General features: G+C 35.9%; 1 protein-coding gene across 1 annotated transcript in view; it reads right to left on the reverse strand.

Annotated features, from left to right (window-relative positions):
- Positions 1 to 2,675: 2,675 nt before the first annotated feature.
- LOC107569035 (DNA-directed RNA polymerase, mitochondrial-like) overlaps positions 2,676 to 21,885 on the reverse strand; it is a 48,160-nt gene continuing 28,950 nt past the window's right edge. The window contains exons 12-17 of the mRNA XM_016255034.1: positions 16,391 to 16,443; positions 11,989 to 12,087; positions 9,967 to 10,039; positions 9,103 to 9,194; positions 7,174 to 7,247; positions 2,676 to 4,295 (exon numbers count right to left, since the gene is read on the reverse strand). Coding sequence (XP_016110520.1) covers positions 4,246 to 4,295; positions 7,174 to 7,247; positions 9,103 to 9,194; positions 9,967 to 10,039; positions 11,989 to 12,087; positions 16,391 to 16,443 — 441 coding nt within the window. The 3' untranslated portion in view covers positions 2,676 to 4,245. The remainder of the gene's footprint in view (positions 4,296 to 7,173; positions 7,248 to 9,102; positions 9,195 to 9,966; positions 10,040 to 11,988; positions 12,088 to 16,390; positions 16,444 to 21,885) is intronic.

The following is a 21,885-nucleotide window of genomic DNA, read 5'->3' on the forward strand; positions in this document are numbered from 1 at the left end:
ATTTGTTCTTGGCATCCTGGAGACAAAGCCAAGCGTGAATTGATCATTTATGACTTCTAAAAAAGAACAAAATGGGCAGATGGTTGAAAATAGCATCAGACTGTTCGTATGCAGGGTGTAAAGTTCATTTTTGATTACTTTGAATAGAATCATAATGTCTTTCCCTTGTAAAAACAGTTTTAAATGATTCCCTGTGGACCTTGCTGTGCACAAACCAGTGCCGCCCCATAAGCTGATTAAAAACAACAACCTTATAGCTGCTTTTAATGATATCCTCAGTTTTATGTTGCACCAAAAACAGATGTTGATTTTATTCAATATATGCCAAGTGTTACTTTTTTTTGCCAAATTCTAAGTAATATTTCAAGCAATAAAGTTTACAATATGTCCATGAGAAAAGAATATTTGTCTCAGTTGGAGTTATCATTAACAATACACATGTTCCACAAAGTACCACTAAGTTATACTATGCATTATGGTAGAGGAAAAAAATGTTTTATGAAACTTGTCTGGAGGGCATGTTAACTTTTACAACTTTGCATACATTTGATTTATCATCATTTATTTTTTCATGACTATATTGATTAAAGAGCCATGTTTTTAGCAGCGGTTCTGCGGTTTTGTTTGAATAAACTTTCAAAACAGCTTGTGATGAAGCTACTTAAACAGTGTTCCATTAATTAGGATGTTACAAGAGCCTGGGGTTGTTTTGCAGCTTTGCGTGAAATAAAGGTGTATAATGACGGGCCCAGGGTCAAATTTACTTACCGTTTAATTTAACTTACTTGACTTCTTCACATCGGGTCTGATGTTTGGTCCAGCATATCTGAAATGCAATTATATTTGCTTAAGATCATAAATGGAAGTAAACCACAGCATCATCTCTCATCACCAGCTATAATCTTCCCACAAAAATGTGCAAATCTCATTTCAAAAAATGTTTGCTAAAGTACCCGTTGTGTTTTTGTAGTGATACTTTTTGTAGTTTGATGTCTAAGCTAACAGTTATTAAGGTTTCAACACAATTTTGCGTTTGTCAGACAAGCTATCATAAAAGAAAACTTTAGACTTTTGCCAAGTGCTCCTGTATGTAAGTTCCTCTCTTGAACTTTCTCTGAGTTGACAGTGTGGTCAGTCTACTCAAGATGTTGAAAGATGTGACATGGTGAACCCTTGAGAGGCATCTTTCCCTCAGAAGGCACCTCTGTGACAACTTCAATCAATCCACTCCACTGTTGAGCGCACAGAAAATGTTTATATTTTCTTGGAGAGGTATCGTGCATTAGAAAAAAGAAACTAGAAAAAGAAACTTTAAAAAAAGTAAAATGTTTATATATATATATATATGATATATATAAATATAAGAAAAATATTTAAATTCCAAGAAAAAAACAAAACCCACAATTCTGAAGTGCATTACATTTTTTTTTCTGGCATGCAGTCATCTTTCAGTTCCATTAGTAATGTTTGGGACATAAGGAGCAGAAGAAGTAACCACATCAACTGGGAAATAATAATGAATTAATCTAAACGACTGCATCTAAACCCAGCTGGCTTTTATCTCTATTTTAGTCATAACTTCTGAGATGACCACTTCATTTATTGGGCTAAAAGATATCTGCTCATCTCGTGTCCATCCATGCGTGTCTTACAAGGGAAAGTAGTCTATTTTAGCCCTTATTACAGGTACCCAATAAAGCAAAAAGCTTTGATTTTATCGTCGGATGCTGTTGGGCATGGCAGCAAGCGTAAAAAAGTGGCAGCAGAAATATGAAGTTTACTTCATTAGAAAAATAGATCATTTTAAAACGGCTCCAAATGTGGTTCTTCCAATTGATGCAAATATCCTATTACGCATTCATTCATCAATTTATATGCAGTAGTCCACAACGATGGTTTAGCAAAGTGATTTACATGATTATAAAAGTGCCGCGCCTTTAAGAAAATGACGTTCCTCTTGTTGGTCATTGCTTTAAGTGACTTCTCAGACAGTTTCTAGAGAGTTTGAGCCATCTTATGAATGATTAAGTGGAGTTTCATCCAATCACTAGATTCGAGAGCAATCTTCATTCTTTTGCAGTGAAATCTGGATAATGACGAAAATCTTTGGCTGAAAGAAATGGCTTGTAGTTCAGTGATTTAAATGATTCAGTACAGATGGATTCAGCTAAGGATTCTGTTTAAATGATTCAAACAGTTTTGAGTAATTCATCAATAGAATCAGTTCATACGAGTCACTTGTGTGTGAATCATATCACACTGGTAATTGTGCTTTAGAAAGACGTTTATCTGAATTACAATGCAAATTCGACTCTGATTAGCAGTAAATTTAAACTGAGCGTTCTTTTGGAGTGATTAAATGAATCCGTTCAAAAGAGTCAAAATCAACTCGGTTAAGTACACAACATTTCTTGCTTCATTTCAAGTAAAGCAAGACATTATTTGTGGTTCAGTGAATCAGAGAATAGGATGATTCATCACTGCTCTGACAGATAGTGATTCATTCCGCTAAGGATTAAATAAAAAAAAAACAAAATTCAGCTAAGAGTTTAAATGGTTCAAACAGGGTTTGTGAATATTTTTGAGCGAATTATAGATCACATTACACTGGTGGTTCCCAGCAGGCACACAATGTCGTTGATATTTGGTTAAATTTCGGTTGCGACGTCGGGTGACCAAAATTCAATGTCAATGTAAATTTGATGTCCAATACCAACCTCAGCTGACGTTGATATTCCTTGTTTTTAGGTTGTGTAACCAAAATCCAACGTTAAGTCAATGTCAAATTGGCGTCAAATACTGACGTCAACCCGATTTTCATTCTCAACCAAAATGCAACATCTGTCCAACGTATAACTGACGTTATATTGACGTCCTGTGCCTGCTGGCTTGTGCTGTAGAAAGACATGTTCATCTAAATCACACTGCAAACTCAACTCTGGTAAGTACACAAACCATTTTGTGCATGAATTGACTGGCAGTTCAATGAATCAGCAAATCAGATAATTCTGTAACACTTGACAGATTTAATCATTTATTAAGCTAAGGATTCTGTTTGAATCATTGTTTCTTCTGAGTGTTTTATTTAAAAGATTCACTTCATAATAGTCACTTGTTTGTGAATCGCATTGCACTGGTGGCTGTGCTGTTCAAAAACGTGTTTATCTGATTGCACTGCAAACTGGACTGAAATTGAATAAAATTGAATTTCTTTCTCCTGTAAATTGAGGAAACATTGGCCGCCAAGTCTCTTAAAACATTATGTGGCGGCAAACAGCTTTAAGCCCATGAGCTATTATTATTGTAAGGGCAACTTCCCACGCACAGGTTGTTCGAGATGTCAGGAAATGAGCAGGTCTGTTGACGTCAATTCTCGTGTAATCAAGTGTAGCCTTGCATTGGATTGCTTTTGTTTCGCATTGCCCTTTGTAGTAAAACGCTTTCAAAATCCAGAAAACAGAAAGAAAGCTGCTGAAGCAAGCTATTGGGTCTTGAAACTTCAATAACAATTAACCTTTCACAGACCCAGAGTGCAAAAATATCGACTTTATTTCTCGCCGAATGCCATGTGTACATTCTCCGACAAGCACCCAACGGATCAAAACGTCTTTGATCATAAAACAGTCATTTAAGTGCTCTCGAGTCCTTAAAAAAAAAACAGGACGGCACAAGGTCACACGTCAGCCAAAGTTTTCCCAAAATACTCTTAAAGGTGCTCTACTATCATAAATATCCTCGCGTTTCTTTGCTGGCTGTGAATGCGAGAGCCGCCAGCTGTGGGGGGATGCTGGGAGTAAATCATGTCCAAGTGGAAATGTCAGAGAGGGCCTTTCAGACGGGGCTGCCTTGAAATCGATGAGAGCCAGAATCATGTGGTTAATCAGCCCCGTGTTAGCACTCAGGAGTGAAGGAGCAGATCAGAGCCCCGCCGAGAGAGTGTTCTCACTCCATACCGAGAGGAGATCCACGCTCTCGCACCCGCACACAAGGGCGACTCCTGCTGTTCGCCTCCACCAGAACTCTGCTTCAGTGCTTAAGTGATGTCTTTATGATAATATGACAAGACAGACAGACACACACACACACACACAAACTCGCTCACGCACACTCACTTTTCTACCAGATCAACCAATCCAGTCACGCACACTTTTCGATGTAGTAAAAAGCAGCAATCTGTTTTAATGAGGTCTGTGGAGGGCTCTCAGCTTCCTGATGAAAGCGGTCCGTCAGCTCACGATACACTCCTCAGCTGAAGAAATACACTGATTCTTTCACCTTTTCCAGGTCGAAATCACCTACAAGAGAGACAGTACATGATTACGGTCTTTTAGGGTGGAATATGTAACAATGAAAACAGAACAGTTGATTTTAGCACTCATTTAGTCATTTAAACCATCAGTATACACAAGAGCCAGATACAGGAGTACATTTTATTTTGTAATTATATAGCTTTGATATGAAGTCTATTTAGATTAAGTCTCTGATGCTCACCAAGGCTGCATTTATTTGATCAAAAACACAGTAAAAACAGTAATATTGTGAAATATTATTTTAGTTTAAAAAAAACGGTTTTCTATATTAATATATTTCGAAATGCAATTTATTTCTTGGATGGCAAAGCTGATTTTTTTTTAGCAGCCATTACTTCAGTTTTGAGAACAGTTGCACTGCTTATTATTTTTGTGTAAAACGTGATACATTTCAGTCTTTGATGAATAAAAAGTTCAAAAGAACAGCATTACACATGTCTTTACTGCAATTTCTGATCAATTTAATGCATACTTTTTATATAATTGAAAAATGGAACTACATTTTGCCAAAAGCACAACAAAACTACTGTAAAATTTAAGTGAAAAAATACTGTGACCAAACAACGTCAGCATAAATGTACATATATAAATTACAAATACACTTTAACATTTGATTGTTTTTTATGCTGACCCAAAGCTGCATTTATTTGATCAAAGATGCATCAAAACAGCAATATTGTAAAATATTATTACTACATTATTTAAAACAACCATTTTCTATTTTAATATATTTTGAAATGTCATTTATTCCTGTGATGGCAAAGATGAAGTTTTGCAGATTTGTGTATTAATAGTTTAGCATTTCAGTGAGCAGCTACAACATCAAAATAATTATTGGTATCGGCAGAATTTCAACATCAGTTCATCCCTAGATGCTGATTTTGAATATTCATTGGCCAAAAATGGACATTTAATTATTTCCAGAGATTTTTAATTCACTTGTAGCATACAAAATATTGATTTTAGCTTTTAGGGTGTGTTCACACTTGTAGTCCGGTTCTCTTGGTTCATTTGGTCTGGACCAAAAAAGAAACCGATACATTTGGTCCTGGTCTGCTTACTGTTCAAACAGGAATTTTTGACAGAGAACCTAAAGATACCGAACCTAAAGGCATAGTCATACGGGTTGAATGATGTATATTTCGTGACAAAACTTACCGTTTTTAACTTAACTTAATTTTGTTTTGGATACACACTCATTCCGCATTGTCAAATCATGTTGCATAGCGTCGCATCTTGTCATTACATCCTGTTTTTGGTTCGTTTAGAAGTATTTGGTTTGTGTTGCATTCATATTTCATTCGAACTGCACCAGTTCGTTTTAGTGCTGTCAAATGATTAATCGCGATTAATCGTATCAAAAATAAATGTTTTTTTTACATGATATATGTGTGTACTGTGTATATTTATTATGTTTATATAAATACATGCACATGCATGTATATATTTAAGAAAAATATATTTACATATTAAACATTTATAATATAGTATAAATTATATAAATATATACATGTAAATACATGTACATATTTTCTAAATATATGCTGTATGTGTGTGTATTTATTTATACATAATAAATATACACAGTACACACCCATATATCATGTAAACAAAAACTTTTATTTTGGATGCGATTAATCGTTTGACAGCACTAGTTCGTTTGGAAGCAAATCGAGTTGTCCTTTAAGAAAAGCAGAATAGTTTTATAATATCAACCATCTATTGGTTATTGGCCTTATAGTTTATAGTGTTTTATTTATTTCCTTTTTTAATTAAAGGTAATTAAAGTAATTTATTCCTGTAATGGCAAAGCTGACATTTTGCAGATTTGGTGAACAAGAAACATTTTTTTATTATTAGTGTTGAAAACTGACAATTATTTTCAAACATAGCTGTCATGAAATTGCCAAAATGGAGAAAAAACAAAATGCATTTCCTTGCAAAATAATTGATTTTCTTTTCTTAAAATAAAACAAAATATGACCCAGACATTTTTTGACAGGCTTTCATGAGATTCACCAAAAAAGTGCTGCTGTGCACATAAGCAACTGCAATTAATTTGAAAGAATTGTTGAACCCCAAATCAATGAATACTAAACATTTCAGACATATTAAACAATACCATGCCACTCTATTTATTCAATCCATTCAACTCTAATCAATTTAATTTGTTCTTGAGAACATGAAACGAATCCTACAGGAGGTATTAATATAGATAAAACACGTGCAAACGATTGTGGGTGGTCTGCTTGCTTGTGCACAAGATGTCACCTTGTTCTGAAGAACAGAGCAGAGGAAATCAGGCCTATGGGACACACATGGACGGACACACACTCCTCAGGCAGACAATTTCATTAGTGAAAATATGGAGGAGTCCTGGAAGAATACTGAGCGTGACTCCAGTAGCACGCTTATCAAGACTATAGAAATAATAATACAGAAATAAAATCAGTGCGTGTATCACTGTTAAACGGCGAATTAATCATCTTATTGCTCGTCATTGAAGCTGAGCTATTAAACATGTTGTAAAAGCGCCCCCTCAATATTGTCTCCACTGAATCAGCGATTTGATGTGCCAGATGTGTGTGATTCTGCTGTAAATGTGCCCATGTTGTCCAGTGCATTTCCTTCCGGCCTGTGTTACGTAAACAGATTAACCAGTTGACAGAATTAACTGTCATCAGTTTAATGAAATCTATCTCGCTGATGAACATAAAATCACATGTGCGGTTCTGCGAGATGGTGCGACGTTATGCAACGGTAAAAGGCTGCCTTAAACCTGACAAGCTGTCAATCGGATGAGGTCGAGCCGCCCGTCTGTGTGTCCGAAAGTGATGGCTGCAGTGCTCAGGGTTTAACTCACCTGTTTGAGGAACACTGGCCAAAAGCTGTGCCATCTTAACGTGCTCTTCAAACTTCTTTGGCTTGGATACAACCCTGTGAGAGTGAAAACTGGACTCAATTGAACTGAACCACATTATGACAAAGCATTAGATAACCGAGAAAACATGAAAAGACAACTTTACGCGTTTTCAAAAATGATGATTTGAAAAAATGGTTGTTGTTTGTAGGGATGCACAATATATAGGCAGCATATCAGATGATATTGGTGGTTTTTGAATATTTATTTGCTCCTATTTCCTGTCTATCTATAGGCCGATTTTGAATATTCATTGGCCAAAATTGGACATTTAATTATTTCCAGAGATTTTCAATTCACTTGTAGCATAAAAAAAAATTGATTTGAGCTTTTAATGTACCATTTTCGTCCCTTTTTAATGAAAGCAGAATAGATTTATAATATCAACCATTTATCAGTTATTGGCCTTAGTTTAAGTGTTTATGTATTTATTTTTTATTAAAGAAAATAAAAAATAATGTAGCACAGATTTATAATTTTAGCAATTTATCAGTTATCAGTCTTACCTGATCTTTATTTCTAAATACAAACTATTTATACATATTATTTATAAATTTTTAGTGTGTTATCAGTTTTCTTTAGGTAGTACAGATTTGTAATGTCGGCCATTGATTACTGGCCATAAACAGAAAGATACTATAATTATTGGTATTGGCTGAATATTAATATCAGTTTTCTAGTAGTTAGCGGTTTAGTGGTTAAATACTAACTATTTGTTTATTTATTAGTATCACCTGATAGTGTATATTTATTGGCTGATATTGGATATTTCATGGTTTCATCCTTTTACAAATTCACTTTTAGTTTCCAAAATTATTTATCGGTTATCTGCCTTAATATGGAAATTACCATTTATCTGCCAATATTTGATATTGAATTCTTAACACAAAGTATTTATACACACTGTTTAAGTGTGTATGAATTTCCTTTAAGCACTATAGATTTGTAATATCGACCATTTATCGGTTACTGGCCATAAACAGGAAGATACTATAATTATTGGTATATGGCCAAATTTTCAATATCAGTACTCATAGTACTCATTTAGTAGATGGCATTTAAGTGGCTAAATATATATATTTAAACGTATCTGTATGACCGGATACTGAATATTTTTCAGTCGATATTTAATTGTATCTGCCTAGTACAAATTCCCTTTTAGTATCTAAGCATTTATCGGTTATCTGCCTTAATGTGGAAATTATAATTTATCTGCCAATATTTGATATTTAATTCTAAACACAAAGTATTTATACACACTGTTTATGAATTTTCTTTAAGGATTATACGTAGATTTGTAATATCGGCCATGTATCGGTTATTGGCCATAAACAAAGATACCGTAATTATTGGTGTACAATGCCATATTTTCAATATCAGTACTCCATTAGTTAGCATTTAACTGGTTAATTACTATTTTTTAAATGTATCAGTATCATGTGATATTAGATATTTAATGGTTTCTGCCTATTCCATGTTTACTTGCAGCATACAAGCCATTTATTTAATAGATTTCAGTGTATTTTAAAATGAAAATACCACAGATTTATAATATCAGTCTTTTATCAGTTTTTATTGACCTTATTGGCCTCTTTATTTCCTTTAAGTGTTAATTTTCTCTCTTTCTTTTTTAAAAAGAAAGTAGCATAATATTAGTCATTTATCGGTTATCGGCCTTAACATGAAAATAATTGTTTATCCCTCAATATTTGATATTTACAAACAATTACAACCTATTTATTTCAGTTTTTAGAGTGCATCATTTTTCCTTAAGTACATCCCAAGTAGTTAGCAATTTAGTATCTAACTACTAATTATAGTAGTTAAATACCATTTAGTCGTTAAAAACTGGAAATGTGCAATGGGACTTACGGTGGCCTGCTGCAATATTTCTTTAGAAGAAACCTGGACAGCTCCTCTAGAATGGGCTGACTGTGCAGAGCCACAAACTGCTCACGACACATCTAAGGAGCGACAAAGAGCACTCAGTCAATCATTATGCACACTAATGCGCCGACTTCAATGCTATCTCCCTCTCGCTTCCCCTTTCCCTCAGACGTTTCACCTCTCTTCTATTTGAACTTTCCCATTTTAAGAGGAATCTGTGGTCACAAAGCATGTCAGGGAAAGACTCGCAGACAATAGACCACTCACAGAAAGAGAGAAGGATGGGAAAAGATAAAAGTCCAAAAAGAGTCTCAATTCAGACAGATGAATATGGTTTGAGAGAATAGATGGAGTTATTAAGCTTCAGAAGTTCATCGCAAGTGTCACATGGAGGTTAAGCTTATCTAATGAAGGTGACTGTCAAGTAAGTAAAGCCAGTGAAACAACATGATGGTGAGTAAATGGTGACATAACTTTCATTTTTGGGAGAATTATTCCTTTTTTTTTTTTATCAAATCAAGAGAAAAATTAGTTCTAAAACATATCTTTGAAAGGAATCAGCTGAGGTAAATGAAATTAAACGCTAAAGTAAATAAGCTTTTTTTTGTATTTGAAGATAAGTCTAGTTAATGGCAGCTTTCCAAAAAATGCTTCAGTTGAGAGGATGAGCGGTATGGCCATTCAATACCAAAATAACCCATCCTGACAGGGTTGGTTATTGAACATATGGTGAACTCAGCATGCAAACATCTGGCCGTTAAGCTGACATGGTTGGGCCGCTTAGTCATTCCCGTTGAAAGAATATGCACTGAAAAATATTCGTCAGTGAATGCTCTGTTCCTTACACACCCTGTTCATGATGTCCACCGTCACAGCATGGGTCCAATAACAGTCATGGACGGACACAAACGTCAGACCAGCCCTGTATGTTTGAAAAAGACAGAAAAATGTACATACCACATAAAAAAAACCCCAACAACAAATAACTACAAAAATAATGAATATTTTTGTTCATATAATATATTTAGATTATAAAATGTATTATTAATTATTTATGTATTAGTAATGTATTAGTTTATTTTTATGTATTAGTAATTATTAAATACCTGGAACACTTTATTGTTATCAATATTAATACAAATAGCATTATTATTAATAATAATAAAACCAATGTGTTATTGTTGAAGTGTGATTAATATATTATTATTATTATTATTAATAATAATAATAATAATAAATATAAGAATTATGAATAACCTACTATTATACAATATTAATACTATTATCGTTGGTATTAATAATAATGACTTGTTCATATAATTTATGTATATTATAAGATGTATTATTATTAAATATGCATTACAAATATTTTTTATTTTATTATAAAATATTTTTATTAAAATATGATTTTCATTTGTATTACTAATATTAATATAGTTATTATCAATAATAATAAAATGTTTATATGTATTATTATTATTTATATATTATCATAAATTATAATAACATTATTATATTATATTATTATTCATTATACATATATTTCTGGGCCCGTATTCACAAAACATCTGAAGGCTAAAAGTAGCTCATTAAGAAAATCTCTTTAAAAAATGGGCGTGTCAGTCCTAAATTTAGGACTCCTAAATTTCCACTCTAAGAGTATTTCACAAAGAGTTTTAGCGCTAAAACTAGCTCCTAAAACTGTGAAAGGTTAGGAGTAGTGAAGAGGACTCCTAAATCACTAAGACCGAACCACAAACTATTCCTAAAATGGCTGTTGCCGGCAATCTGCCTCAGAATGTAAACATTTTAGAAACATTTGATAATGACCTTTTAAAAAGGTATCGCCTTTGGTTTTGGAGGTTACCCCAATTCCAAATTTTCCTTTGATTATATCCTTGTTTTCATTAACCAGTTGGGCAAGAAGTAACAGCTGCAATTTTTTTTTTTTTTTAACGTTTGCATGCATTACTATCAGCCATGATTATTCTACTCTGTTAATTAAAAGGCTGTTTATATGCATATCCGCTAACTGTTTTTGAGAATCATACATGTAAGAGGCTGACAATAAGCTGAACATATACTTGTTTAATTAGTGACACTTAACCTGCATTTTAAAATCTTTATTTGAATGTGGCAATTAACATTTTTTTATTTTTAAACCTTTATTTGAATATGGCAACATAACATTGTGGTCTACAATATTTCCATGAATAAATCTCTGACAGAGACTATCAGCCAATCACTGTGTGCATAGTTAATAAGCATGCTGACATCATCCATAGCAACGAGGTCAACCCCGCCCTTTGACTTCTCTCTATTCCTTAGTAAAAGTTTGTCTCAGCAGCTTTGTGAATAGGTTTTAAGAGAAAAACTTTTACTGTTATTTTAGTGGTAACATAAAATGTTTAGTAAATACGGGCCCTGGTCTACTAATCATTTTATGTCACAAAAAGTTTTAAAAACATTCAAATCAGATCTGCATATTGAACAAAAACGTGTAAAACGAAATATAATTTGTATCATATATGTCATAAGAAGGTAATATTGGTCGCTCTCTATTCTTAATCCTGGATGAACAAACTCTTGGTTTTCTGTTTCCCATTCTTTTTATGAGATGTAATATGGACTGAAGAAGCAAAAACAAACAATACAGTCTCTTAATTTCTCTAGTTATGTTGGCTAACACTACAATTGTCATTTTGAAACAAAATACAGAGCATAAAAAATTGTGACTGTACAAAACTTCTGAATATTCAATGAGATAAACTCTTAAGTATACGATTGGTGGTTTGTTGTTAAGTCTAAACACATTACCCAGTGTTAAAAGCCCGTTTGAGTGTGGGATGTAAAAAACAGTCAGCTCATCACCTGTAACAATGCAGTGATGTCAGCATCATGTGAGTGGAGTCCAGAGAGTGGATAAAATTAGGAGGGAAGGCGTTTTTCTGCTTCATGCTGTCTGGTTTCCTAAAAAAGGCACGAGAAGAACAAGCTTAGTCTTGGTACAAAGCACACTTGGGTAATTAAGGCCGGCGTCGCCATCTTCTCGCTGGGCAATACATACACCTGTAGCGCCAGGAGCCATACATCACAGAACAGGTAGGTCAGTCTTAATTACCATTCATGACAGAGACACACAATGAACAGAGCACCTGCTGAACCAGTAAAGAGTAAAGAATAATGTGTGTGCTGCTTATGGCTGAAGATATTTCATTATACTGCTCCATAGCAGGCAAAATAGTTCAGAATAAAAATAGTGATACTTCAGGTCAGATACTCTCAAATTTCATCATGGGTTTTATGAAGTGATTCCCATTCCTTAGCCTGTGGGGTTAAAGGGATAGCTCACCCCAAAATGAAAATTCTGTCATTAGTTACTCACGCTCATGTCATTCCAAGACCTTGGTTCATCTTCAGAACACAAATTAAGATATTTTGATGAAATCCGAGAGCTCTCTGACCCTGCATAGACAGCAAGGTTACTACCATGTTTAAGGCCCAGAAAGGTAGTAAGGACATCGTTAAAATAGTCCATGTGACATCAGTGGTTCAACCGTAGTTATGAAGCTACGAGAATACTTTTTGTGCGCAATGAAAACAAAAATAACGACTTTATTCAACAATTTCTTCTCTTCTGTGCCAGTCTACGACGAGCGTTCACGAGAGCGTTGTGGTACTTTCGTGAGCGCACAGAGAAGACTGCCCCAGAAGAGAAGAAATCATTGAATAAAGTCTATGTTTGTGTTTTGAAAAAGTATTTTCGCAGCATCATAAAATTACAGTTGAACCACTGATGTCACATGGACTATTTTAACGATGTCCTTACTACCCTTCTAGGCCTTGAACATGGTAGTTCTGTTAATGTCTATGCAGGGTCAGAAAGCTCTCGGATTTCATCAAAATATCTTAATTTGTGTTCTGAAGATGAACCAAGGTCTTGCGGGTTTGGAACGACATGAGGGTGAGTAATAATGACAGAATAACATTTTTTTGATGAACTATCCCTTTAAAGTACACCACATAACATACATTCTTATTTTTAAAAAAAACGAACTAATTAACTAAACCGTTGAATGGTCATGTACATTTTATACAAACTAAGTACTGAAGCTATCAAGAACTACCCATCTACAATCTTTAGGCTTCACAGAGCGACATTGTGCTGGAGATCATTTCTGGGAATTCAGCGAGGGCTTTAGGTCACTGGCCACAAGAAAGCTGCTGCCACCCTCATAATTTCATCATTTATTCAAGTCTCCTCATTAATGAAGGTCTATTCAGCCTCTAATTAGAGCATATGAAGGATCTTTGAATCAGTTCGTGGTCTGTGTGAAACTCCAGTCAGGTCTTCTCTTTTAGCTGGTCTCGAACAAGCTTCTTCAGCTGCATCCCACCTGGAAACTGTCCACTGGGAAATTAGAGTGCTTCTATTGGATAAGGTTGAGATTTCTTTCACCACCTAGAAGAGTAACTGACATCTGGTACATTGGCATCAGAAGTACATATCTGAAGAACGGCCCTTCAGCTTGGTCTGCATGGACACCCAAAGCCATTTCTCAAAGCCTGAGAGCAATGTATAATCGCAGTGGCGGCTGTCAGTCTAGCCGCGAACGTTTTTGGCCATCTTAGAGAAACAGGAGATCCCTTTTCGGCACCCCGGCTTCTGCTAATGCGATTCCTGTGATAGTCCGTACTTGTATGGTTGTCTATGACATGCAGAGATAGAGAAATACAAGTGAGGCCCGTCATAAGTGTTTTTTAAATCATGTCCTTGCAGCTTTTGGAGGAAGGTCAGCAAGATAACTCCCATCTGAGTCTCCTCCAAGTGGTATTAGCCAAGCTTGGGTAAAGCTCTGCAAGGATTGAAATGAGGTGATGGTATTAAAACAGCAGATGCTTGCGTACGGATTGAACATTTGGGGTTTCGGTGGGAAGCACAGAAGTGTTTGTTTAATAAAAGATGATTGCCTTGGGAACATATGGTAAAGTGGTGGATGACGGTGCATTTGTTTATGCATGAAAATCTTAGAGATAGAGACGAATAAGCAAAGAGACTGCCGCCACATAAACAAACAGTTACCAGTGAGGCTTTAAGGGATATTTCTTGCAAAAATTACAATTCGGTCATCATATATTCCCCCTCATGTTGTTTAAAACCATTATGACCTTTGTTCTTCTGTTTAACACAAATGAAGAAATTAAGATTTAGCCCTCATGTAGTATTCCAGTTGTTTTGACCAGAAAGGATACATTTTTTTTTTTTCTTGAAAATGCTAGTTAATGTTATCACACTGGATTAAATCTTGGTGACTTTGCTCACACAGGGTATGAAAACTTCCCACCAAATTTTTTTTAATAATTTTTGTACTTTCTTGGGATTTTTCTCCCACCTTGTTACATTTGTGGTGTTCCCAGTCCAAAATGACCAGCCTACAAAAAACTGCTTTGTTATGCAATATTATCACCAAATCTTGGATTCAATATTTTTTTCAACTTGTTTTCTTTCAGTTCTCACAGATTTTGTACTTCTTTTTGGAACCAATTGGTCGAAGGCATCAAATAAAATAATAATAAATAAAGTTGACAAAAAGATTGAACACCACAAATGTAGCAAGGTATGAAGTATAATAAACAAGGCTGGTCATTTTTGACCCGGAACACTAAATTAAGCAAAGTATTTTTAGCACAGCATAAGAGTTCAAAATATACTTGTACCTCTTGTGGTGATATGGATCACTTTTATGGTGCTTTTGTGTCCTTTTAGAAGCTTGAAAACTTCAGTGCCCTTTCGTTGTAATTATATGGAAAAGATTAACTAGCACATTCTTCAAAATATATTTTTTGTGCTCCACAGAAAAAAGAAAGTCTTTCAGGTTTGAAACGTCATGAGGGTGAACAGACAATCTACTATCTCTTTAAAACGGTTACATTTGGAAACAACACAATTCTAACTCAAACAAGCCAAACATACTTGGCTCCAGTGCAAGTACCCATCAGACGATAAAACCAGCAATGATGTTAATTCATTGTTCATTCCGGGTAGCCCTCCATTCAGTAAATGACATGCAGGATGTGCCGCAGTGACATTTCAACACAAAATGCCACTCTTCTCATCGGAGGGACTTTCTGCTTCTTTCATATCCTCCAGGGGTTTCTGTATATGATAATGAATTCTGGCCATCCATTGACGGGCCCAGAATAGTGTCAAACACTTGCGTGACACAGGTGCTGCCTTTAGGTGTTCCTGTTACTTGCAAATTTGCTATTTAAGCACTCCAATTTAATTGTTTAATGTGCTCTGTGGAGTACGGTGCAATGATACTATACATAATAAACCAAACAAGAATGAAAATAGTATAGCAAAGACTTTTAAAGATACTTGTTTTCTGCAGTATCATTATGTTGGCTCATAGCACCCATCACAATGACATTTTTAAAGCAAACAAAAGTTCAAAGCACAATGTTGTTAAGTCACAACACCATACAGTTCAGCAATAAAAACAACTAAATTAAGCCACTACATTAAGCCACAATGCAAAAAAATGCTTTTGACCACAAGGAAACAGTGTTATTGTTAAGTGCTAAAAACAAAAATGAAAAATAAATTCCGTTATCTGAAATAAAATAATTTGTTTTAGTTTTTAAGGGATAGTTCACCCCAAAATTGAAAATTCTGTCATTAATTACTCCCCCTCATGGTGAGTAATTAATGACAGAATTTTCATTTTTGGGTGAACTATCCCTTTTTAATACATGGTATGGTATAAAACTGACTGCAGTAAACATGAAATGCCACTAGACAGCAACAACACCAGATTGTGGTGAGAAATGTAACAACTAAACTAAAAAAATTATGATACAGTGAAAACAAAAAAACTAAATAAAAAAAAATAAAATAAAATGAATAAAAGATTCAAACTTATAATTCAAACTAAAAAATACAAAAATTTGTATTAAAAATTAAAAAATTAATTTGTCAATTAAGGCAAATGCTTTTTATTTGAACCAATTACGTTATTTATTAGATTTTACTGAATCACAATCCATTTGAATGGATTAATAAAAACGATTCAATACAATGCATTTTCATCAAGATTTGGCAGCTGAATTATTGTTCAAAATCTCTTGAAAAGATTAAGAGAACAGACACATCATTCAAAATGCTAAATGAATCATGCAAATAATACAATGAACAAGAAGCCAGGGAAATGTGGGGAGAGGTCAGAGGTCAACGTCAATACAGGGGTCAAAGTCAGAGAGAGGTACTTACTCATTGGCATCATGACTTATATGGATGCTCAGGTTCTGCATGCTGCTCTTGAGCTGCGAAAAACAAGAGAAGACAAGAGAGTCTGAATGGGTAACAAGAAAGAAACTACTATGAAATGAAAAGCAAACAGCTTGTGTGGCAATGCCACTGCTTTGAAACTTAAGTATCGCATTGTTTACAGGGGACACCATCATGTAAAAATTGGGTTTAAATGGGTTGCTATGTTAAATGTTCCAAGTTTAAATATGATATTAGTTTACCTTTATCCAACTTACCACATTGACCTCTAATATAAGCCAATGCATACGAATATTGTACTCAATCTCCTCATCTTTCTGCTCCAGACTGACCTTCAAGTTTCCTATTGATCCTTTTAAAAATCTGATAGAAATTTGAGCGAGTCTCTTAATCTAAGACTGACCACATGTTCTCAGAAACCTCCACAAACCACTAATATTGATACAATGCCATTAAAGAACAGGAGCTTAACCGTAGTAAAGGTTGGCGTCCATCACCTAGACACTGAGGTCGGGCTACAACCCATGAGTGAGTGACTGCTCTCGGTATAGGAACTGTCAGCGTCAGGGGTGCATCCATCACATTACTTCTTTGATTAGTCTCTACGGTGCCCCAGGAGCCCATCCCGATGCGGCTCAATTCAATGGAGAAGTGCAGGATGACAGGGAATGAAGTTTCAGAAAGTGACAGATGGACATAAAAAGAAAAATGTATAGAAAGTGCTGACAGGGACAGTAAGGTAAAAGGTTTTGCTGGTAATTGGAGTGCAGGTTCACTGGGACATGAAGGGAGCAAAAGGGGGGAAAAATGAAGTGAAATGTGTCCATTTTGGATTTCTGATTTGGAATGGGGTACGTCACATGTGTCAAAGTCCGCTCCTTAAGAGCCACTGGAGCTGGTTTGAGCTACACTCTGCAAGACAAAACACCTGCCTGGAAGTTTCTAGTAATGCTGGAGATCTTGATTAACTGGTTCAGGTGTGTTTGATTAGGGTTGGAGGTAAACTCTGCAGGACAGTGACCTTCCAGGAAGTTTGACTTTCCTGGTGTATGGGAAAAACGAGGCAAGTGGCCTTTCAGTTGCAATGATTTATGAGTCCATTAAGGCTCATTAACAGGAACAACAAAACCGAGGAGACATTGAGGGGCATGAAGGGGGTGAGCCAGGCCTTCTGACACATGAAGGGCCAATGTACATCCTCGAAAGCTCTTGGGGAAAACAGGACTTGCATTATACTCCTGATCCACTGGTTCTGGTGGTGAAACTAAAACTCCTAAATAGGGAAGATAAGACCAAAGCAAGCCATGTTGTCAAGCTGGCACGATGCCCAGACAGTGGAAAAGGGATTCCTATCTAAAGTGCGATGAGTCCTGGCTTGGACAGCTGCCTGAGCTTTTCCTGCTCTTGAAAAGAAAGCATGTTGCAAAAGAGCAGCTGTATCTCCTTCACTTGTTCTCTAGTGCAGTGGTTCCCAAAACTGTCCTGGAGGACCCCTAGCCCTGCACATTTTGTATGTGTCCCTTATCAGACACACCCAATTAATATCTTGCAGTCTCTACTAACGAGTTGATGAGTTGAATCAGGTGTGTTAGATAAGGGAGACATACAAAATGTGCAGGGCTAGGGGTCCTTTATGGCAGAATTCAACTACAAAACCTTACATGAATCTAAAGGCTAAAATTAAGAGTTTTATGCCATTTTACTGGGACTGAAAGTAGAGAGTATGACAGATAATGATGAAGAAAGCACAGAGGAATGGGATCAAGACAAGTTGCGGTTGGGATTTGACCAGTTTCCTGCATGAGCATCCTATACTGAATGCCAAAAGAGCAGCATCTAACTTTCAAGGATTCCAGCTATCCACAAAGCTGCCACCTCTTTTATTGAATGCATCCATCTGAGCCACACAGCAAGACTCTCTAATCTTTCAGCATCCCCAAGAGAGAGGCTTTATACCACCAGTGACCTCTTGCCTGGTTAAGTCCTCTGGGAATACTCTTGAAATATCCACTGTATTCATCAACGCTTCTACAAAAACAACTGTTTTACTGAAGGATCAATTAAAATGGATGATTCATGCTCTGCCGCCATGCAGAGCCCTGATCTTTCTGATATAAATTTTTTTTTATCTTGTGGTGCACATATTAAAGCACCTCGTTTTTGATCTGACTTTCAGACCAGGCGAAACTTCAGCTTTAGCCAATTAGTAGGATGTAGAAGTCAAAAAAGTAGCGTTTTGGGTCATAAGAGTTGCAGTGGGGCTTGACATCCTTTTGGGATCAGACTGTAGACAAGGAACACCACAAGAGCCCCAGGGGAAATCACATTTCCCCTTTTTCCAAGGACACCGCAAGTGTTTGGCTATTAAAGCAAAGGCAACAAAAATGATTCCCCACGGCTTTCATTCCTGCTGGTTGTCTTCCTTACAGAATTACCAGACTGTTTTTCCTCAACCTGATGTATAGCCTGTGAAAGAAACATTTCAGCCTCCAAAAGTGACCCCTAAACTGATTAACAGCAAACAATCACATTAGCGAGCTTTAATGATGCATATCCCAAGTCTGGTTCCCTCCCAAGTGTAATTTCCTTTCCCCTATCAACAGACACAGTGCTGCACAGTGACTGAATAAATACTGCCGAATTCACCCTGGCATATTTGTTTACTTTGATTCGACGGCATTACACTCCCTTTTCCCTGGCATCTAATTAATTCACCATTTACCATGTAAAGAAAGATCAAGGGTGGGTTGCAAGAGATTGAAAAACAGAGAGGTGAACTCAGATGAAGTGTCTCATTGATGCAGCATGAGAAAACGTTTCCTTGATTACATTTGAAGTAGGGGGTTGAGATTAATACTGATTTTGATTTTTGGATGCTCTGAGTTAAGAGTCACACAGCAGAAGAAAAACACCCAGATAGGTTACGTGGGAAAAGTTTTATATAACTTAATATGTCCAAGAGTTCCAATCACCTTTTTTTTCTTGAAACCACACATAATTCTTGAAAACAACTATTTTTAATGGTGAATTTTAAAATCAACTTAAAACAGCTTTCACAGCTTATTTTACTGGGTTGTGGCAGGATATTCAGTGGAAAGAAAACTAGCATGGACCTTAATTTTAGCCTTCGGAAATCGACTAAATGGTTAAAAAGGGTGTGTAACATACTAATAATCTGCAGTAAAGATAAAGAACTACTCCCCTCCTAAAACACATGCCAATACCTGTTGGTTGTAATGTATTTGTTCACCCAAAAATGAAAATTGGTCATTTACACATTTACTCACCCTCATGTCATCACAAGCATGTACGACAGGGTTCCTCAAATCTTGACCTGGAGGGCCAACGCGCTGCAGAGTTTAGCTCCAACCATGATCAAACTCAACTACCTGTGATTGTCTAATGATCCTGAAGACATTGATTAGCATGCTCAGGTGTGTTTGATTAGGGTTAGAGCTAAACTCTGCAGGAAAGTGGATCTCGTGGGCCAGATTTGAGGATCCCGGATGTACGACTTTCTTTCGTCTCCAGAAGTGGACTGGACTGGAGTGCACCTACTGATTGTACAAGGATTTCTCTGTTAAAACGAGAGTTTACCCAACCTGTTTGTCGTTCCAAACCCGTATGAATTTCTTTCTTATGTTGAACATAAAAGATATTTTGAAGAATGCAGGTAATCGAACAGTTGATTGTCCCCACTGACTTCCTTAGTATTTCCCTCGCTATTATGGAAGTCAATGGGGACCAACAACAGTTTGGTTTTTCAAAATTCTTCAACATATCTTCTTTTGTGTTCAACACATGAAAGAAACATACAGGTTTAGAATGACATGAGGGTGAGTAAATGACGACAACATTTTAATTTTTGGGTGAACTATTCCTTTAAAACGACTTTCTAACAAAAACCATTATAACACGTTTTGGCTGACACTTTTGGGTGTTTTATTAAGTGTTCAAGTTATGATTAATTAAGCTATAATCACATTGACTTTACCCAAACAGTTATTCAATTATTTCATTTTGTGTTCCACGGAAAAACAAAAGCCATACATAACTCAAGGGTGAGTAAAATATTTTCATTTTCAGGTAAGAGCTAGACCAGTGATGATTATTAAGTAAAAAGGATTGGTTTTAATTTTATGGTAACTTTGGGGTTCCTGTTCAGAAGGAATAAATAGCCACGATGTTTGATTTCATGTTAATGAAGAAGATCAAGCCTGCAATATGGTCTGCGTGGAGCTTAATGCTCCTCACGTATCAGGTTCTTAGACCTTGTCAAGCAGTTGAGCCTCAATCACAGCAAAAATCCTCATTAGCAAACTGCGCTGTGTGCGGAAGACCCAGATACCTTGAATCCACGAAGCTGGCAGACTACTACGGGTTCCCCTCAGACATAAATAACCCAATATGCTAATGAAACGAAAACTATAATAAAAGAGATAATCATAAAAGGGGGCTGTAAAACTCACCCTTACACAACACCATTAAGGGTCATTAAGATCCATCATGCAGGTTCATCTATGTAGGGGATGGTACGGCGAACAGGTGGAGGTATAGCTGGGGCTCGGACGTGATTAATGGAGGTCTTGATGGTGCTACATTAATCTGGTCAGTGTGACATTTACAGGGGAATTGCAAACCCCTGGTGTGACCGCCTAACGTGTCTCCACAGCTAGATGAAATAAATATAAACACACTATAATGCTCTAAATGGTGTTGTACATGATCAACCTTTGACCTTGACCCATCAACCGTCTTTTGAGGATTAAAGGGTGCGCCATTCATGAAGAATGTGTGTAGTAATGGACCTGGTGGCCTACGTAATGCATCACAACGTGGACCACCTTCAAATGCTGGCACGATACATCCATACCTTCATTAAAGTAAAACATGCAAGAGGGATATGCAGGTCTTTGAAGGATGGTACAGAAAAAGGGGCATAAGAACTGTCAAACTTCATACATATCAGCTAGGCCGATGCTTTCATGCTGAATTTAGCAAGTGAACCATTATATTTTGAATATAATTAAGCTGAAACATAAGCACTGAATACATTAATTACATTGTCATCAAACAGTCAGCATTCACATGAGTAGGATTTTAACATGCTGAATGCCGTAAATGGCCTTCAAACCTCCTGCTCAGTAAAAGAAAAGGGCTGAAACTGTGAAAAATGTATGAGGCCGCTAATGATGACCTTCATCAGAAATTCCATAAAAGTCCAATAAAATATGATGACCTACATTCGTGGAAGTGGGTCATGATATTTAGGACCAGACAGTACAGTCTGCAGTAGAGATTCAGTCAAATTTCAGAAATTTTTTAATTGAAAATTCTAATGGAAACTGTTTTAACAGTTAAAAAAACATTACTGTAAAAAATGATTATTATTCCAATTTACACTGACATATACTGTAGGCTTCAACAAATCCTAAAATAAATCTTTACAATAATTGTTTTATTAAATAAAAAAAAAA

Source organism: Sinocyclocheilus grahami, unplaced genomic scaffold, assembly GCF_001515645.1.
Source record: "Sinocyclocheilus grahami isolate Dianchi unplaced genomic scaffold, SAMN03320097.WGS_v1.1 scaffold1305.1, whole genome shotgun sequence".
Taxonomy (NCBI): Eukaryota; Metazoa; Chordata; class Actinopteri; order Cypriniformes; family Cyprinidae; genus Sinocyclocheilus; species Sinocyclocheilus grahami.